Source organism: Chenopodium quinoa, unplaced genomic scaffold (genome assembly GCF_001683475.1).
Source record: "Chenopodium quinoa cultivar QQ74 unplaced genomic scaffold, ASM168347v1, whole genome shotgun sequence".
In the NCBI taxonomy this organism is placed as follows: Eukaryota; Viridiplantae; Streptophyta; class Magnoliopsida; order Caryophyllales; family Amaranthaceae; genus Chenopodium; species Chenopodium quinoa.
Window position 1 is genome coordinate 235,252 of NW_018745174.1, and position 19,749 is coordinate 255,000.

The following is a 19,749-nucleotide window of genomic DNA, read 5'->3' on the forward strand; positions in this document are numbered from 1 at the left end:
TTTAAAAAAAAAAAACACACAAAGTGAATTATGTATGTGCAAAATGTTTTATATTATGAAAATAGAGGGTACTGAAATAAGGCACCTCTCTGGTTTTGGCTCTTGAATTATGTATTGGGATGAACATTCAGTTTAGAATGACTGATAGAACAAATGAATCAAAGGCACAATGCTCCATGATTTTAATCATCTTTAATTGAAACCAGATTGTAATTAAGCTGTTGTTACATCATGTTTGATTTGTCTAATTTTCTTTTAACTTTTTACCATTGAGAGCAAACTCCAAAAATTATGGTAAAGCAATATATTATAGCTGATCAAAAACTGCTACTATTAGATCATACAATCAGTAAAATTGAACTACAATTATTGTATATCGATGAGTTGTATAATCTTCATCAACATAAAGGAAAATCACACTAGATAAGTTTTCTATGCTGTCATCAGCAATGACAAAAGTTAATCTAAAGAATCATAAATTCATAACCGATCATCATCAAGCTATGATGAAGACAGAACCAAGAGAGACATGGGTGGTGAGCACAAAGCCGCAGCACATTTCTCAGGCTTTGAGTATTTCTTGTACACAGTCTGCAGTTTGTGTCCTGGGGCTACTGAGTGCAGGTTTGCCAGCATCTTTGCACATTCCCTGAAAATTCCAACAACAACGCGAAATACAAGTCAATCACAATCAATGGTTCTGACTCTGAACAGCATGGTAATATAAGTTTAATGTCAAGGAAATTACATGAGTTGTGACTCTGAAAACCCGGTGTGAGTTCTGAGGGTATCGGTCCAACCAGGTGTCTTGAACAAGGTAAGCCGAGCAACATAGACAGCCGAGGCAGCAACCATGGATGGGCAAAAGGAGATGGAGCCATAGTGCATCAGAGCAAGCTCAGATAGGAAGTAGACCAGGTTTTCCATCTGCCATAAGCATAAACAGGTCAGATTAACATTAAGCAGAACATTTCTACCAGAAAACGGACAGATACAAGCATTTGTTCTGGGATAGATACTCACTTCATCATCAGGAATCGAGGCCTTGATGTATCGCGAAAGGAAAACATATGGGGTAGGAACAGTTATGTACCACTCTAGCTGCCCTAGTATGGCCTTCTCCATTTTCAGAATTTGTTCATTGCTGTATGCCCTTTCTGATATGCTCACAAAGTCATTAACCTGAAACATTTACAAGAATTAATTCAGGGTTTCAAACTATGCTGAGGAGTAGTAAGCCAAGTAGTGCTAAACAGCATGGTAAATAATTTCTGCAGTAAGTACCTCAGGAGCCCAGATTTCCTCATACTTGCAGGCAATCAACATAGCACCAATACCCAGAAGCTGCAATTCTCTCCTTGGGACAGATTTCGACGAAAGAAACCGATCAACCAAGTTAATGGTCAGATAAAGGGTCTCAGGCATAAGCTCAAATCTGTTGTGTACTTCAATCAACCAATCAACTAAGATAGCCCTCATTTTTTCGTTGATTTCGGGTTGGGAATTCATGTAGTCACAAGGCCGGCTTTCATTCTACCACCACAAACAAGAACAAATTCATCAATCCCTTGCTACTTACAACAAGAACCATGACTAAACTAAAGTTCTAAAAGTGGGTTTTCATAAGATTATACCTCTGCTATCTTATAGAAAGTGTAGATATCTTCAACATATTCAACCACAGCTAGCTCATTATCAACATCACATGCATCAATGTCAACTACTTGTTCCTTTGGCTTGTTAGTCAGACCACAAGCAGCCTATAATCCCATCAAAACAGCTTATTCAAAATCCAATGTAACAGTATATTTACAAGTTAAACATTGAAAGAAAAGTCTCAAATGTCAGCAAATTAGTCCAAATATACCTTGCTCCTAGCAGTAAGTACAGCAGTCATACTAGGAACCTTCTTCTTCTTCCTATAACCAACTGATCTTTCATTCTGAGTCACCAATTTCTCTGGTTTCTCCTGTTCCTTCTCTTCTGTATCAGGGCTTATCTCAATCACTTCCACTGGTTTCGGCTTCGTAGCCGGGACCGCCCTTTTCGTCGGTGGCTTTGGCACCACCACTGCCTTTCCTGCCACTCCTGGGGCAGCCTGCAACATCAAAAATCATATCAATATCATCCCAATAAAAAATTTCAACACCCACACAAAAAAATTAAGGAAAATGCTATTATTATTAGACCTTCTTGATCTTGTTATCTCCACCAGCCTGTGCATTGGCAAGTAATTTGGCCCCAAAACTCCTGTAACAAAGATGCATAAATTTAGGGTTTTGAAAAAAAAAAAATCAAAATTCAATTCAACAAAAATCAATTATACAAAAATTCAATTGATTTGGGGAAAACCTTGTAATGGGTCTTTGTAGTTTGCCTTCAACATCTCGAATTGTAACAAGATTACCAATATCATTCAAAGCTTTTCTGTTCCTGCCCTGTCCTTCTGCCGCGTTCTTTTGCTTGATTCCGCCATTATTATTACCTTCAACTGCAAAATTATTTCTTGAATATTAACTTAGGGAATTAATAAAGAACTTAATTAAAAGAAAAATATAAAACAATGAAACCCAGAAAAATATGAGGACGATTAAATTTTGGGGCAAAATTAATAGAACCCATAAAATCAATTCGACGATTATCGAATTGCAGATCCCAAACATTCAATTAAACAACAGGAAAATGAGGATCAAATCGTTTAAAATCCACGAACCCAGAAAAATTATTTCAGAAAATTGAAAAGATGAAGATTACCCAGAAATTTTTTCGAACACAAAACGATATGAAACTGACGATATTACAAATACGAAATACAAAAGGCGGTGATTGAAATCTTTCAACACGAATCAGAAAAACCCAGATGAAATTTTTTACAGAAAATTATCCAGAAATCATTAAAATTCTTCTGGGTTTATTCAACACAAACAAAACCAACATCAAATTGAAAGAAGGGGATGAGCGGAGAGATAAAGACGTACCATTTTGAGGAAGAACTACTCTGGAAGCCATGGATTTTAATGGAAGAAGAAAAGATGAGAGAGAGAGGGGATCAAAATCAAATCAGGAAAAAAAACCGAAACAGATTGATTTGAATTTCTCTGTTTTCCCCTCTTTTTATTCTGTTGTTATAGAAGGGTGAAGATGAAGAAGATGGAGAAACTGCGACTGTGAATTGCCCTATTTTGTAAGATGAGAGCCAAGGTGCTTCTTTCTAACGGTCATATTATTGTATTTGAAAATATAGCCGTTGAGTGGCTTCTTTGATAATTGAGATGTCTAAACGAAGAGGGCATATAAAAAGGGGGGAAAATGAATAAATTAGGATTTTTTTTTTTTAAGAAAAACTGAGTACTGTCTTTTTGTTTTTTCACCTTTTGGGTACTCTATGTTTTTTTTTTCACCTTTTAGGTACTCTAGTTAGGAAATCGGTGACTTAATCCAACATTAACCCACCGGAACAAAATTCAGTACCTTAGCTAATTAAATCCAAAAAAAACTCAGTACCTTCATTTAATTTTCAGTCCAAAAAAACTCAGTCCCCTATTTAATACATGCGCAGCAGCCAAAATAGGTAAGTCCTTAAATATGTTTATGCAAATACAGAGTATATTTCACTACAAAAAAAAAAGTTTAAAACAAAAGTGTCAAAGCAGCATCACTAATTCCTTCAGCTCTAACAACATCTTTAATGCTTCTTCCCTGAGCAAGCCCTGCAGAAGAAAAGAAGAATGTCAACAGTGAACTTAAGTCTACTTATAATTATAGGATGAAGAATTGGCTTTCTTTTTATAGGATTGTTATCTTAAGTCTACTTATAATTATATGTGCAATGATTACTTACAAGTAAAAGTAGTTACCTAGTTAGTACATCCTCACTGTTGTAGTAGTTGAACCAGTCTTGGATTATGATTGAGATGCTTGAGTAGTATGAACATGCTGCAAAAATGATCAATAAATAAGAAATTTATTTTAAAATTTGTTGTTTGATAGTAATGACTAAGTAATGTTAGCAGATTAACTTGACTCTGTTGAGTGGTTGGAGTAGCCTCATTAGGTGGGTGTTGTGCTTGCTTCCTCTTGCCTGACTTAGGTGGGGCAGGGTCCTTCAATGGCATAGGGCATTTCAGCTTGTTGTGCCCTTGCTGTGAACAGTTGCTGCACTTGTGAGTTTGTCCCTTCTTGGACAATTTAGTGCCCTCAACCTCACCTAGTGATGGTTTTCTTTTTGTTGCAGGCCTGTTCTGTATTTTCCTCACTGGTGGAGCTTAAATTGGTTCATATGGTGACTCAGGCCACTGCTGAGGACCATTTAAGAGCTCTAAAGGGAAGGCATAAGCCTTCAAATATGTGTCTTTGTTGAACCAGTCAGACACATAATGCTCAGGGTGCCCTACTGCTGCAACAGCATGGTGGCATGGCACACCACTAAGTTGCCATGCATTGCAGCTACAAGTCTTGTCTAGAAGACTGACAACATACCTAGTCTGTGTTGCTCCTTCCCTAACTCCATAGCAATAGTGCCCATCCCAAAATGCAGACCAACCTCTTGCATCCATTTTAGACTTTTCTAATCTTGTCTTGATCCTAGGGCAGATGGTAATGTCCTTGTTGCCAATGTAGTCTCTTTTCTTGTGAAGCCTCTCCATGAGGCTCTCTCTTATGTCCTCTAACATTGTGATAATAGGCTTATGCCTACTTGATAGAATGTATGCATTGAAAACTTCATTCATGTTGTTGTCAATCACATCACATGTGGATTGTGAAGTGAAATATGCCCTCACCCATTTCTTGTAGTTCCTCTTGAGAAAATCTTGTCCTGCTTTAGCTGATATTGTGTTGAACAATTCCCAATTCCTCTGAAATCTATTTTCTGTTGTTGATTTTGAAATTCTCCAAAATCTAATTCTGTACTCCAAACCCCCCCAAAAAACTTGCCTTAAATTGCAATATACATGCCTTGCACAGACCCTAGTTTCAACACTAGGCCATATGTCTGACACAGCCCTCAACAATCCTTTTTGTTGATCAGACATATAATAGTGTATCTATGGCCATCTACAGTCCCCAATTCATCAGCCAAAAGCTCAAGAAACCAAGTCCAAGTTTCTGTCTTTTCTATTTCCACACAAGCCCAAGCAATTGGAAACATTTGATTGTTTCCATCCCTACCAACAGCTACAAGAAATTGGCCACCAAATGGGCCATTTAAGAAGCATCCATCTAAGCCAAAAAATGGCCTACAACCAGCTAAAAAACCTTTCTTCAAAGCAGAAAAGCACACATAAACCCTTTCAAAGACATTGTTGTTCAGTTTGAACTTGATGCTGTTGTCTGGGTTAGATCTAAGGATTTCCTGAGCATATCTATGTAAGAGAGAGTATTGTTCCCTATACTCACCCAAAATCAGTTTTTGTGCAAATCTTCTAGATTTCAGAGCCATCCACAGACTTATCTTAACCCCTCATTCAGCCCACACAGTGTCAACAATTTCTTGGCATTTCAAATAAGGGTTTACATTAAACTTGGAATGGTAATGCTTAGCAATTCAGGAAACCCTTATCTTTCTCACCTTAGCTACTCTCCCACAGTTATGATCAGGATAATGTGTTTTAACAGTCATTGTCCCTGTACCCCCTTCAAGTGATGCCCACAAATACCATTTGCAGTCCTTTCCTTTGCATTTTGCCCCAATTCTTTTTTTTTTTATCATTTCTTGTGTACTGAACATCCCTCCCTACACTAACACAATATGAAGTAATAGCTGACCTAAGTGCAACTGCATTTTCAAACTCCCGCCCCAAGTAGAAAGGTGATTGAATTTCAGCCCTGCCCCTATGTGGCTTATTCAAGTTAAATTTAGGTTTATCTGGTTTACTTTTCTTAGGCTTAGGTAACAAGTAACCACAGTCATCCTCTGTATCAGATTGGGGTGGTGAATCTAAGTCTGAATTTGACTCATCATCCCCATTACTATTAGTCTCAAAAGTGTATTCACCTGACCTTTCAGCTAGCCTATTCAGTGACTTTATTTCTTGAGTAAACTGATACTCAAGATCTGCATCTTCCTTCAGTTTAGCCCTAGCATCCTTCAGTTCAACATCATCATTGTCACTACCCTCCTCATCATAATCTATTTTATCCCCTAAACCCATATTGTCACCATGTAAACTGTAGTCAGTCTGTGTCAAATAGCTTAGAAGTGGGGGTTCACTATGTTCACTCTCCTCTAGTTCACTGTGTAGTAGTTCTTTTCCCTTGTTCTTAGACACATAACCACTACCTGACCCTATGTTAAACCCTGGCCTGTTCTCATTGTCATGTTCATTGAAAACATCAATAATTTTGTATTGAAACAAAAGACTCTTGAACTTAGTGAATGTGATATCATCATATGCTAGGAACCTTACACCATTTGACAAATTATTCAAAGGATCACAATAGTGCAATTTGATAACATTGGAATAACCTAATGAGTTGATTAAGGTTTTGAGATATGTACCATCAAAATCAACATCCAAGTCATTGAAAACTTTCAATTGACCACCCACATATGATGAATTACTCTGCCAATGCCCACCGTGATGAACAATAATGCAAGGTGCAATGTCAACAGCCATATCTACAAATCATTTAGAAGTTGGATTCATGTTATGAGAAGTACATTACCAAAGATCAAATACAATGCATAACAAAAGTCACACTGCATTGTCATTTACACTTTAACAAAAAAAAAATATGTAAAGAAACATGAATTATGAGAGAAACTAAACCTTTTTTCATTTCCTCAACAAAATATTTCATTACAAAGATAATCATTTGAATCAATTACTTGTCAATGCTTTGACAATGTGTTACAAAAAGGGACATTCTCACAATGTCATCTAGCATTGACAACATTAACATAAACATAAACCTAAACATACATACACATCCAAAGGGCTACAAGCAAAAAACAGTTCTGCCCCCATCTAACTAAGTTAGCTATACAAACCCAAAATGCTAACTACTACAACCCCATCCACCTACACCTACATCTACAGCTACTCTTCCCCAAACAAACAAGGGAAGCCATCACAATAGGCTGTCCAATCACCAGTCATGTGAGCCCAAAAGTCATGACCTCCATTGTTAACTATGTCATCAGTTTCCCACCCTAGGTGGGCATTGTAGTTGTTGAAGTGACGGTAGGCAACAATCCTACGCTTATGGACGATCCTCCACCAGTCCATACAAACCCTCCCAGCCTCAAGTTGATCTGCCCAGCCAAGTTTGGGGAACACATGGAGCACCATAATTTTCTCCATACCTAAAACAGGGTGTGCCTCCTCAAGGCCAAATCTTATCATCTCCCTCCACCTCCTACAAGTATTAGAGGCCGCAGCCGTAGAAGAAGCGTCCAATCTTGGGAAAACATGAAAACGAAGGACTTCAAGGTGTAGCAATGGGTGAGCATCCTCAAGACCATCCATTTTCCTCCTACAATCACCAAAGACAACAACTTCTTTAATCTCTCACACTAAGACTCTGTTTTTATCAAAACCCTAACCAACACACATCTGACTAACTAACGCAACCAAAATCAAACACACACCAAACACATAACCCATTTTAGCACATCCACCATCTAATTTACACACATAATCGCATAATTTAAGCACAAAATTGAAAAAAAAAACACATAACCCTAAAACCTAAATATACCCATTCGAAACTTTGAACAATTTCGCAAAAAAAACCACAAAACTAGAAGTTCAGGATGCTTACCTCAACAATCTTCAACAATGGAATGTGAATTACCACTTTTGGAAGCCCCCAAATCAGAAGAATGTTCAAGGTTGCAGAGAGAATTTGAGAAGACGAACAGAGGAATAAATGAGAAATGTAAATAAACCCCCTTGGATATCCAAACGTTGCGTTTCATTTTAAGCCACAGAAATGAGTTGCTTGTACAACAAGCTCCCACTCCCCCAGGCACACGTGTTCAAATCCAATGCGCCGCCATCAAATCATTCTCAGACGCATTTAATAGGGGACTCAATTTTTTACGCTTTCCATTTCATTTTTTAATGCGGGTCCCAAGTTTAACCAAGGTACTAAGTTTTTTACTCACCTTTGGTTAACTTTTGGACGGAATATTCCTTTCAGTACCCAAAAGGTGAAAAAAAAACATAGAGTACCCAAAAGGTGAAAAAACTAAAAAGATAGTACCTACTTTTATACTTAACTCTATAAAAACAATTCATTTTATCAATTAAATACCAGCAAACAATTTCCTCAAAAAAAAAAATGCCAGTAAACAATTAACTATTTTCAAAAAAAAAAAAATACGGATATTTTATTAGAGTAAATCAATTTCCGCCAAAGAGATTAAACTTTGGAAAAAAGAACTACTCGTACAAACGTACTCCGAGTAGTATAATTACTTGTACTCGTACATAATTCAGGCGAAAATAGCAAGCTTTGTTGTACTCTGTAATTGAGCATGTTTTGTGAAAGTGGCAGGAACTCAATATTGTGACCGTGTGAGTAGTAATTTACGTTTTTTTAAAACTACATTAATTTACCTTTATTTTTCCATAAAAATACGTTATTGTTGTTAATTATATATTCATTGTACTCCGTATTTTTTTTTAAAAAAAAAAATTTACGTCCTATATTTATAAGTATATAGGGATGTAAATGAACCAAACCGATCAATCAACTAATTGGAGTTTGAGCTCGGTTAAAGCTCTGCTATGTTCGTTATTTGATAAATGAGACGTGCTTAAAAAAATTAAAACTCTTTTAATAAATGAGTTTGAACGCGAACATAGAAATGCTTATAAATATTTAGAGATACCCCTACCTCTTCGGATCACTTAGGGTCTTTTCACTTCAACTTAATTTCAGTTCAGATTAGTTCAGTTCAGCTCCAATCAGTCAGTTCAATTCAGTTCAGTTCAACTTCTAATTTCCTTCTCTCATAAAATATTCATTTCACCTCTATTCATTTCTGTTCAGTTCAGCTCTAATCAGTTCAATTCAGTAAATATGAACATACCCTTAATATACGAGTGTATAGAAATAGTGTAAACATATGAAGTATACGACGTATATATAATACATCTATTTCAATAAGAAAGGTCTCAACCAAAAAAATTAGGCAAATTATAAAACACAATGCCTAATTTAGGGTTGCAACCAAAATTAGTGGAACTCAATACAAGCCATTCTTCTACTGTATCATCTAAATCACACAAATATACAACAAAAATAACACACCAAGAAAACCATAACAAAAAATCTAGGGGAAAAATCAGGTTAATCTCTCATACGGTCCAATAAATGCTTTGAGTTTCGGTTAGGCTTGATATTAGGCTTTGTCATCACTCATCAGGTCCAGCAAGTACGACCTGTTCGATCACAATGAAAAAAATATCAATGGCCACTAGATAGTAGATACACTCCCCTTACACACTTTCATAAACACGCTTTAAAGAGAATATACTTCGTAAGTTGTCACAATTGAAAAGACAAGTAAAGCGAGGGGGGTATTGTTACAGGAGGAGATGATTGTTTGTTTTGTTATCTAAATGATCGCAGAGTAGAAACTTACATGACAATCAAGAGCATATTTTCTTGCGATCATGATGGCAGAATTCCTATCTCTTTCTGTTTCGAATGTCAATACATAGGAAAGTCCCTTCCTCGCTTGCCAAAACAATGATTTAGAAGCAGCATTACCACCACCTCTTACACCACATAGCTGGACCAGAGAAAAAAACAGATAGATTAGATAAGTGAAAGTTGCATCAGTAGGAGGGATTTATGTATTCAGGGAGTACTTAGAAAACAGACTTTGCACTGATTATACTAGCATACTTTCGGACCAATCTAGAGCAGGGATAAACCTTTCTCCCACTCCCAGGTCACCAAGTTATCGCAAGATTTTATCCATCGGTGATCTCATGCATTTTCCGCACAAGTGGGTAAGAATTCATGTGGTATGAGGATCTCAAAATGTATGGAAGGAAATTACTCTGAATCATTATTCTACATAATTTCCATAGTCATTGATGCAAGATCATTATTACTACTTAGCAACTTGGCTGTAATAGGCTAATAACAAAGACTACTGATGCAAAATCATGTACCTGCATTGATGTAGAATAAGACTCCCTGGTCTTATTTATCCATCCTCTACTAAGTTTCATTCTTGATTTTCCGACATGAAATACATGAACAGAATGTGATGGATAATCTTGTCCATTCATCTGTGATATCACTACCTGCATAGATTAAAACACACATTAGCTACTACAGCTAACTTGCCTAATTGTATTATTATGAACTTTTTTGTACAGAAAGAAGGGGTTGTGATCTTTATGGTAAAAGGTCAGATTAGGATACTAGTATGTGATATACAGAGATGTTAACAACATTATAGTGTCGCTGCTCCTTAATGAGCAATCATTAAAAGGTTCCCTCGCTCCATTTATTGGTGGTAATGGAAATAATTTTGTATGTAAAATTTGCAGAGAAAGCCCCATGGTAATGCAATTTTTTTTTTTTTCAATTATCTCCCAAGTATGTTTATTGCTTTGTAAATTTCCATCAGCACTTGTTACTTTATTAGAGGTGGTTTCGAGTGGTAAGGAAGGGAAGTTTATGAAGGAAAACGTATAAGTCAAGAGCTGTTATCATGGTCAAATTGGCCATGTCACAAGACTTTACTGACAAATTTACCATAATCTCAGTACCATTATTGTCATTTATCAAACAGGCCCTAAAAAACAGCTCATTCACATTCAAAAAGGTTGCATCAAATAAAGACTTTCCTATCAACTAGTAGTATGAACCAAATAGGGATAAGAAATAGCATACATGGAATTCAGCATTGGACCGCCGCTGAAGTGATTGCACGTGGCTTGTCAGTCCAGGAGCTGCCACAAAAGTGATAAATTTCTTATGGGTGAGAGACTAAGCACTCATGTGTGTGCCTCTTTGTGAGAGAGAGACAGGGAGAAAGGGAGAAAGAGGGATTATGGAGAGGAAGGAAGACTGGAAGAGAATACGAACCAGGGTCAATGGGTGCAACTGTTGTCACTGAAATTGTCTGAGTATCGGAAACAACATCAGCTCGCAAAATTTTGCCCACATCTAAAGGTTCCGGTGCATAAATTGGTTTGTTGGCACCTAGAAACAGAAGTAGATAACTAAGCAAAATAACCTACAAGATTAGAGAGCTTTAGATGAAACACTGAAATTGCCAAATCATGAGTAGCAGAAATCAACAAGTTTTTTTAAAAAAAACTTCCAACTTCGTATCATAATCAAACTGAACCCAAAGAGTCACCTTCGATAAAAAGAGAAAACAAGATAAAATGATCACAAATAGAGTGAGTTCTTTCACGAATTCACAAGTAAAATTTTTAGAAATTAGATATGAAAAGGCCACAACCTAACATATATTCCTATAGAAAACAAAATGAATTTTCTTAGCAGGTATAGTTGATTTTACTTGCTTAAGCTTAAAACATGGAAGTCATGTGTTATAAGAATACACATGATTCAAACTACTGCCATCAGAATAGTGTTTTCTGTAAGTACATCGGTAATAAAAGGTGAGAGTAGAAATAATCCTATTAGAGATATTTCCTGAACCACAATTAGTACAAAGACATTGCAGAAAGATCATTAATAGAGAAGAAATATCATTTAGCTTAGACAAGCTGAAGAGAAATGCAATAAAAAAAATACAATTATAAGATGTGGAAAAAAGAAACACATGCAAGTGATGGCTATGGTAAATAGTCACCTGCTAGTATCTCGGTATGGTCACCCTCAGGTGATAAACGGAACCACTGAATAGAGCATTTTGAAAGATCAGGAGCATTATTGGCACGAGGCCTGATCCTAAGACATGAACCTAGGGTTTGAGCACCTTCTAACTGGTACACACATAGTCTACTTTCTTCTGCCCTCTTTGTCATGGCCAGCTGAGAAGCAAATATAAGGTCAGGTCAGCAATCTGAGCTAGTCCAAAATTGTATAAGCCGAGAATACAGGGCAATGTAACAAAGTAAATCAGAAGATCTAATTGTCATTTAATTTCACGAGATATTGAATAAAGGAATATAAATAAACCTCTTTTTGAAGCTTAGCCGAGAATATAGATTTCTCTCTAAGTTGAAGCCTAAGAGCTCGAAGTTCATGTTCCATATCCATCACCTATGGATGAAAAGCAAACATTAATATACAAGGTCAGGAGCTAAATAAACTAGGAGAGAAAAGAGCAGGAAAGGGGGAAACCTGCAGGAAATATTAAAGTAAAATATGCAAGAGCTGTGTCACTTACAATTTACAAACAAAGTGTTTTTGAAAGACCGATAAGATAAATTAAAAGCTAATTTAAGGTATCCTTGAAGTTATTATAAATATATGGTGATATAATTATAGATATTTTACTGAAAGACTTTTACTAAAAGTACAATAATATGATGTATTGACACACCTTGCATGGCTGATGATTCAATTTGATTCGTCTAGCTTCTTGAACCTCCTCCACCAATGTCTCAACGTCCTTAAATAATCAAGATCAAAACAATACAACAAAAGGTTAACAGCTTTAAAAGCCAATTTCAATTGACCAGAGTACTAAAATGTAGAAGCTCGGTTCAAGGTACATTTGCCCCATCAAATTAGACAATATTACAGGATTCCAAGGTCATTTTATGAGCATCCATTTCAATCTAGCTATTAGTACCAACATTTTAATTCAGGAATATGAAAATCAGATCTTCTGATAGTCATATAAGTAACTCCGAAAACAGACAACCTTATACAAACCTGCTTTCCGGATGTTTGAGCTAGTTTTTCTTCTTCTTCAAGAGCTTCCCCAAATCTTTGTACTACAGCTCTAGCACTCTCAATTTCAGCACAAGCAAAGGATCTTTCCTGGTTTACCAATCTTTTGGCATCTTCAGAAGCCTGTAGATGAAATCAAGAGATACATAAATGCCAGTTCTGTCCCAAGAAAATACAGTGGTCCGACTTTCTGAAGTCATAAAATTGCAGAGGTCACAGTCAAGTCCATAGATTTAACAGCCCATCACCTGCTTAAGAAAGTTTGCCAGCTTCTTGACCTCAAATTTCTCTTGTATTAACTCTCCTTCCTCTTGAGTTAGCTTAACTGCCAAAGCTTCCACCTGTGGAAACGGTGTGTAACTTGAATAAAAGCATACAAAATAAAATTTAGACGATGGTAAATGATACAAATTTGCAGCTTGCACAAATCAGATGCAAAACATATCAGGTGAGGATGTGAGGCAAGGCAATATGACTATAAGACAGCCACATATCGCAGAATATATTGCATGTTAAATCTACAAGCTATCTCAGTTTCTTTAAATGTTTTAATTATAGAGAGCTACAGAGAAACACGAAGGAAAATTTTGTCAAATGCTGTAATGCAAAGATAGCATGACCAAACAGTTGAAGTAGGAGATTTTGTAGCAAATACAAATAATTTCCGCAAACAGCACTACTCAGAGTAGCCCTTCTTACCAAAGAAGGCATGGATCCCTCAAATAGGCTAGGGCCACTGCTAGTTGAGGTTTACTTTTTTTATAACTCCAAAATTGAGTTCATTAACGCGATATGATAAGGCTCCCATACATGGGGAAATTGGAGAGGGCAGATGTAAAGAGCCTTTCCCATGTATTTGCAAAGGGAGATCCTCTTAGTATCACCCCTACAATGCCACAATCCCATGAATAACCCGAGTTGGCAAACTCTAAGTAGCAGGCACTTAAAGGACAGAAGTGCCAGAAAAAGGTCCCCAAATGCTTATACCTATTGACAAATACGAAGGCTAATAAATAGACCGCAATAACCTGTGACTTCATAACGACATAAAAATCCCTCAAGATTCAATTCTTATACTTCATACAAGTATATTTAGTAAAGGGTATAAAGTTTCAGATTCTGAAAAATCCAACCATGAACCAGCAGATCAGAAACCAATTTCCCTTGTTTCACAGTTTACAGTTCTCGTCCATTCACTTTAGCTTACAAACACCTCAACGATTAACAATGTTGGATCAGACAGCTAACAAGAAACCATCAACACAAGTTATAAAGCTCAGTAAGAAACCAATGCTATTAAAAAAAAGGTACAGAGGACTAACCATAGATATAGCTTTTTCTACATCCTCCTTATTTCTACCAGCCATACACCCTTTCAATGATTCCAAAGCATCTCTAAGTTTTTTCAAAAGAACATGTCCCTCCAAAGAAGCCGTCTCCCTGAGTTTCGCCTACAAAACAAACAATGCCAAACATCAATAAATTTGTTGAAATGCAATGCCTTTAGTTCCTTACAAGAGTTACACCACTTCACAAACAATGCCAGCCAATATAACATAAGCAGCTATAAGCTTATAACCTCATCTGATAGCTTAGCTGCAGCAGATAAATTCTTATCAAATTTAGTAGCAAGATCTCGAACTGATAAACGCTTGTGTTGCTCGGCTAGTTGCTCGGTTTCTTGTGCAACAACCTCCTTGAGAGGCGGCGAATCAGGATTAGGCTTAGGCTCTTCTACTATCTCATTGTTAGGTCCAATTTTATACTTTGGAAATCCATCAGAAGGGAAACTAACATCAGCTGAAACTGATAGAACTGCATCATGCTGTACCTCATACTCAAACTCTGGACTCACCCTTGTCATTGTAAATCAGGGTTCTGCACAAAAATTAACCATCAACCCTTTAAACTAAAACATTTTGCAAAATCATATTGTGACATTTATAACATCAAATCTTTTCAATTTTTGACATGTCTCATAATCTAAAGTCTAACTTGTTTCTACTCAAAACTAATTATGAAAATACGAAAACAATTAAGCTAATAACATTTATAGACACTTAAGCATGATTATCCTCATAAATCTAAAAAAATTGCCAACTAACAAGATATTTTCCAGAAAGGATTTCTAGAAAAAAATTAAAAAATAAAAATAATCCTACTTTGATGAAATAAAGCAGATTAATTAAAAATTATAAACATAAAGCACTAAAGTGTTAATTAGTTAATAAACCCCTTTTAATAATACTTCAAAATAGGAAATTATGTGCCAAAAATTAAAACTTGACTCCATAAAAAAGCTGGATCATCAACTTAAATTAGAACTAACAAATCATATCATCCACCCCATTAAAGAAAATTAATAATACATACATGCATGATGATTCATACATACATACATACATGATGATTCATACATACATACATACACATAAAAACAAATTAGCCACAATAAACCCTAAAGTATATCAAGCAAACCGCCAAAATTAATCTCTGAAGATGCTAACAGAAAAAATCAGTCACCCCATTAAAAAAATAAAAACAATAAACACGAAACCGGCCTAGATAGGCTATAACGCCTACAGAATTAAGTGCGAGTTCAATGGTAGAGCTCCCACCTTCTAACCCGGATTTGATTTTTATCACCCAGACTTATTGTTACGATCCCTTGTCTAGACGGGGTCGTAACAAAATATTTAACATAAAACCCGACCCTAAAATAAACGAACAAGGAAAAAGAATACTTACTAGGATTAGTAGCACAATGTAGGAAAAATCATGGGAAAATGTTATATTTGGGAAGAATAATGTAATATATGAAAAATAAGAAGTTTAATAAAGGAGGATATAATGTTGAAGAAGTGCTTTTAACAAAGCAAAGTGAGGAAAAAAGGAAAAGGGATGAATGCGAAAAGAGTGTAATTTTGCTGGGTTTTCTTTCTTTCTTTCTTTCTTTTTCTAACGACTAAATAATAAATAATAAGTGTTGATAAATTACGTTTCTTTTTCACTTTCATTCTTTTGTTGGAGAATGAGGGAGAAAATTGGAAAACAAAAGGCTGCTGTGATTTCACGCGCTGTACAATTGTGGGACCATCTTGCTCGAGGTTGGAGGGAAGTGAAGGTGTAGTGAATGTGAGTGATTGATGCTTTCCTCTAAGCTATTGAGTGAATGTTGAAGATTATACTAGGCCGTCGAGGTGTCCCGTGCTTTGGAGTTGGTTAGGCTCGGCTCAATTTATTAGTAAGTTAACTATGTCTATGTTTTTTTTATTAAGGGTCTGTTCACTTCATTTTAATCAGTTCAACTCCTAATTTCTTTATCTCATAAAATATTCCGTTCAGTTCAGTTCCAATCAGTTCACTTTGTAAATATGAATAGGCCCTAAAATATTGACATACTCACTTGGTAATAAGGTGTAACCGTGTGAGTCATATTATATGCCTCCGAACTTGTTTATTCATAGTGAGTGTTAGCTTCATGAATTGGTCTAATTTGACCTAGTGTAATCTTGATTGATTTGATATAAGCAGCTTGAAGCATGCTTAGTTCATTGTCATTCTATTCTCTTTAATTTCCTATAATTCTTTGAATGCTTAGCTATTGAATAAAAAAAAATTAATGAATTAATTGAAATAATAAATAATGAGATTTTTTCTAATTGAAATATAGAAAATAGAAATAAAAATGTTGTAATTGAAAGAGACATATGGTGAACGAATCTAATATATATATATATATATATATATAAATAAAGTAGGCATTTTTCGGGAGCATTTGACGCGCCACATAAGAAAAGGTATTATTTTGTCCAATGAAAAATTAGATTAATAATTTATTTTAGAATTAAAAAATTTACTCGCCACCTAAGCAAAAGTGACGAATAAAATTTAAGAATTTTGACACATAGGTAAAACAACGAATAGTGAATAATTAAAATTTAAATTACTTTTAAAAACCAATAGTTATCTTCTCTAAAAAAAACAATAAAAAAATTAAGTAATAATTATCTTTTTTACATATATGGATGCAAATTTTTAATCTCAAATATCTTTAATCTCTCCCTAGAAAATGTTGTAAAAGTCTGATTTTAATAATGTACTCATCGAGACGTATAAAACTAAATCTCATATGACTAATTTCCCATAATATTTTATAGTTAAACGATTATAAATGAGACTAACATTTTAAACAGAACGAGTATATTAAATAAACGCATAGGCAAAAGACTTATTTTGATTTATTAAAAAACGATATTTGTCATTTCAGTTTTGAATTAAAAATTTAAATTGTCACATAAGCAAAATTAGTGAATAAGGTTTGGGATTTTAAATTCAAGCGTTAGTGCGTCACATAAAATAAATAAAACAACAAAAGATAACTTTAGGATATTAAGAATTTTATCCATATAACTAATTAATGATCTTCATAAATATACACAATTTTAAATAAAATAAAATAATTACTAGAACCGTGCATCGCACGGGCTTACATCTAGTATAAATTGAAAATTTACTTTCTTTTTTTTTCCTAAGAATTTCAATTGTTATCACTATCATTTCAAGTTTCACTTATCAAGTATGTACAAGAAGTGTTCGTGTTTGTTGTATATATTTAATAATTCTAAATAATACATATTTCATTATTTTCATCTCGATAACTCATCTAAAATATATACTTTAACTTTTATAAACTTTGATATATTTTTTTTATTTTTATTTTTGTTGATAATGACAAGGAAAAAGGGAACATATTGAAAATGATATGTGAAAAGCTATCAATTTTCCATCCAATTGTTTTCTTCAACAATAATTATAATTGTGAGTTGTAAATAACAAAGTATATTAGTTCACGAGCACATCCAATTGGAACTAGATTATATAGAAGCAACTAATTTTTGGATGCATATGAAATCTATCTACTATGAGATGACCTGTTTTTGAAGATGAACCTTCCCTATTAATATTCAATTAAGCATATACTAAGTATTTTTTGTATTTTAATGGGGTTGTTAAGCTTATTAGTATTGTCCAAATTGTAATCATTGCAATTATAAATCCGTGACACATAATTAGCCAGTTCAAGGGCCAATTTAAGGATTTATCAATTATATTAAATGGAGTAAGCTCAAAGTATGATGATGCTACTAAATCTAATATATATTTTTATTGAAAATGTTATTCTCTTGTATTAGAATATGATAAGAAAGTCTTGGCGAGGAGAACATAATATAAACACAATTGCACCTCAAGACTATAAAAATAACTAATTAAGCAAATATGTTACTCCGTACGTACTATACTATTGTCTATTAATTTATACTCGTATTAATTATATATGTTCTCCTTTACAACAATATAAAAGGATGATTAATAAACTAAAGATATATTAATAATTTTGTTAAAGCTAAAATTTTGCTCTTAACTTTTAGCATAGTTTATGCAATGTTAGGTAAAGCTCATTGAAAGAGATAGATACTAAAAACAACTTTTGTGATTATCGATCACATGGTTTTTCCATAAAACAGAAAAATGTGTTTCTTGCTAATATATATACCGAGTACTTGTGATGTCAAAATGTGTGTGATCATTATCGTTAATTAGATGAATATAATACATACTTGATTATGACTTTAGTTTAAGATAGATGACAACGATTGATTGATTTAGACTCAAAAATTGCGTAATATATATTATTAATCTAGTGGATTAATTAATAAATAATTTAGTTAGTTGAATAATGATGATTAGCTAATGGGAAAAGCTAGAGTTTGGCGAATTACTTGTTAATGTGTTATAGCTTCTTTTCTTATTTATTTTAATTATCTTAAAGGACTTCTCTTGCGCGCCGTCTACAAATTGTTGCACTTCAAAGATTCCGCTTACTTTCTTTGTTTTTGGGTGGAAAAAGGGTATGAATCTCATAGACTCTTTATCTAGATTAGATAGAGAACTTTTTCAATTGAACCCTAAAATAAAATAAATAAATAAATAAATAAATAAAATAAAATAAAATTCTTGCATCCTTAATGATTCTTAAATGCGTACACAGCGATATGGTAAACTATTTTAAATTGAAAATAGTTGTTAGAGGACCAATTCAACTAAAAACTTAATTTGATGGTTGAATTTCAAATTGGTTTTTATAATTTATCAAAACTGATAATACTATTCTTCATTTATTCTTCATGTAAACAAAATATGATATTTGATAATGCTAATCAATCTCTCAATACAAAGTAAGTATGTGTGACTTTGTTAAGATGCCTAATATATATATATATAGATAAAAGTTGTCAAGTTAGTTTTCTAACAATCAAATTCTTAAATGGACCTGGTTCACACTAATTTATTGTGGACCATTAACATTAGAGACCAAATGATTGTTTTATTAATAAAAAAATGCACTATATTAAAATAAAGGTTATTATGTTGAAATAAGAGTTATTGTGACATTATAAAAGCTATAAAAGTTTAATTTTTTTAATGAAATTTTTAATATAATGGTCAATATGAATAATAAAGATCACTATGTTAAAATTAGGTCACTATTCAATTTAATGTCGTACTCTAACTTCATAATAACATTAAAGGTCACTCAAATTTTTAAAAAGGTTATTGTGTTAAAAATAAAGTTACTATGTTAAAAATAAGGGTCACTATATTGAATATAATGCCAGTTACGTGTGAATAAACCTTAAGTCCACAATAATATTATTGTGAACCAGGTCCACGCAAGATTTTCTATTTCTAACATATACAGAATTGGATTATACTTGATATAAGAAACTTAACTCCAGTTATAACTCTTATAAGTGATAGAAATCAAAAGGAAGAACGAAAATGTTACAAATATTTAGCATATGTAATATAATTGATAATTGATTAATTTTCTCTCATGGT

The 19,749-nt window shown here is 34.1% G+C and overlaps 3 protein-coding genes across 4 annotated transcripts; all 3 read right to left on the minus strand.

Moving 5' to 3' along the window:
• Positions 1–312: 312 nt before the first annotated feature.
• On the minus strand, positions 313–3,669 carry LOC110710593 (G2/mitotic-specific cyclin S13-7-like). Its single transcript, XM_021888920.1, has 9 exons — positions 2,979–3,669; positions 2,353–2,491; positions 2,190–2,250; positions 1,868–2,098; positions 1,635–1,760; positions 1,285–1,533; positions 1,024–1,182; positions 749–927; positions 313–649 (listed from the first exon to the last, which is right to left on the minus strand). Exons 1-9 carry the CDS (start codon positions 3,007–3,009, stop codon positions 502–504), a joined length of 1,323 nt encoding a protein of 440 aa, XP_021744612.1. The 5' UTR covers positions 3,010–3,669; the 3' UTR covers positions 313–501.
• Positions 3,670–4,265: 596 nt separating this feature from the next.
• Positions 4,266–5,440, minus strand: LOC110710615. Its single transcript, XM_021888940.1, has 2 exons — positions 5,032–5,440; positions 4,266–4,825 (listed from the first exon to the last, which is right to left on the minus strand). The coding sequence occupies exons 1-2, from the start codon at positions 5,438–5,440 to the stop codon at positions 4,266–4,268; spliced, it is 969 nt and encodes a 322-aa protein (XP_021744632.1).
• Positions 5,441–9,025: 3,585 nt separating this feature from the next.
• LOC110710529 (stomatal closure-related actin-binding protein 3-like) lies at positions 9,026–15,812 on the minus strand. 2 transcript variants are annotated; one of them, XM_021888850.1, is made up of 13 exons: positions 15,595–15,812; positions 14,426–14,724; positions 14,169–14,297; positions 13,095–13,187; positions 12,829–12,969; positions 12,494–12,562; positions 12,127–12,210; positions 11,798–11,978; positions 11,059–11,175; positions 10,864–10,922; positions 10,134–10,268; positions 9,596–9,745; positions 9,026–9,392 (listed from the first exon to the last, which is right to left on the minus strand). In XM_021888850.1, exons 2-13 carry the CDS (start codon positions 14,708–14,710, stop codon positions 9,366–9,368), a joined length of 1,470 nt encoding a protein of 489 aa, XP_021744542.1. In that variant the 5' UTR covers positions 14,711–14,724; positions 15,595–15,812; the 3' UTR covers positions 9,026–9,365. The 2 variants fall into 2 exon arrangements, with proteins under 2 accessions (XP_021744542.1, XP_021744543.1); XM_021888851.1 differs by lacking the exon at positions 15,595–15,812 and adding an exon at positions 15,465–15,564.
• Positions 15,813–19,749: the final 3,937 nt, after the last annotated feature.

What these genes read in the sequence shown, in the direction of transcription:
- LOC110710593 (XM_021888920.1), bottom strand. Translation starts at nt 3,009, where the DNA reads ATGGCTTCCAGAGTAGTTCTTCCTCAAAATG. An exon ending in CTTTCTATAAGATAGCAGAG is followed by an intron (nt 1,534 to 1,634) that starts GTATAATCTTAT and finishes TTGTGGTGGTAG; the next exon opens with AATGAAAGCCGGCCTTGTGA. An exon ending in CCTCGATTCCTGATGATGAA is followed by an intron (nt 928 to 1,023) that starts GTGAGTATCTAT and finishes TGCTTATGGCAG; the next exon opens with ATGGAAAACCTGGTCTACTT.
- LOC110710615 (XM_021888940.1), bottom strand. Translation starts at nt 5,440, where the DNA reads ATGGCTCTGAAATCTAGAAGATTTGCACAAAAACTGATTTTGGGTGAG. An exon ending in CCATAGATACACTATTATAT is followed by an intron (nt 4,826 to 5,031) that starts GTCTGATCAACA and finishes ACACAATATCAG; the next exon opens with CTAAAGCAGGACAAGATTTT.
- LOC110710529 (XM_021888850.1), bottom strand. Translation starts at nt 14,710, where the DNA reads ATGACAAGGGTGAGTCCAGAGTTTGAGTATGAGGTACAGCATGATGCA. An exon ending in CTCAAACATCCGGAAAGCAG is followed by an intron (nt 12,563 to 12,828) that starts GTTTGTATAAGG and finishes TGATTATTTAAG; the next exon opens with GACGTTGAGACATTGGTGGA. An exon ending in CGGCTAAGCTTCAAAAAGAG is followed by an intron (nt 11,979 to 12,126) that starts GTTTATTTATAT and finishes TTTGCTTCTCAG; the next exon opens with CTGGCCATGACAAAGAGGGC.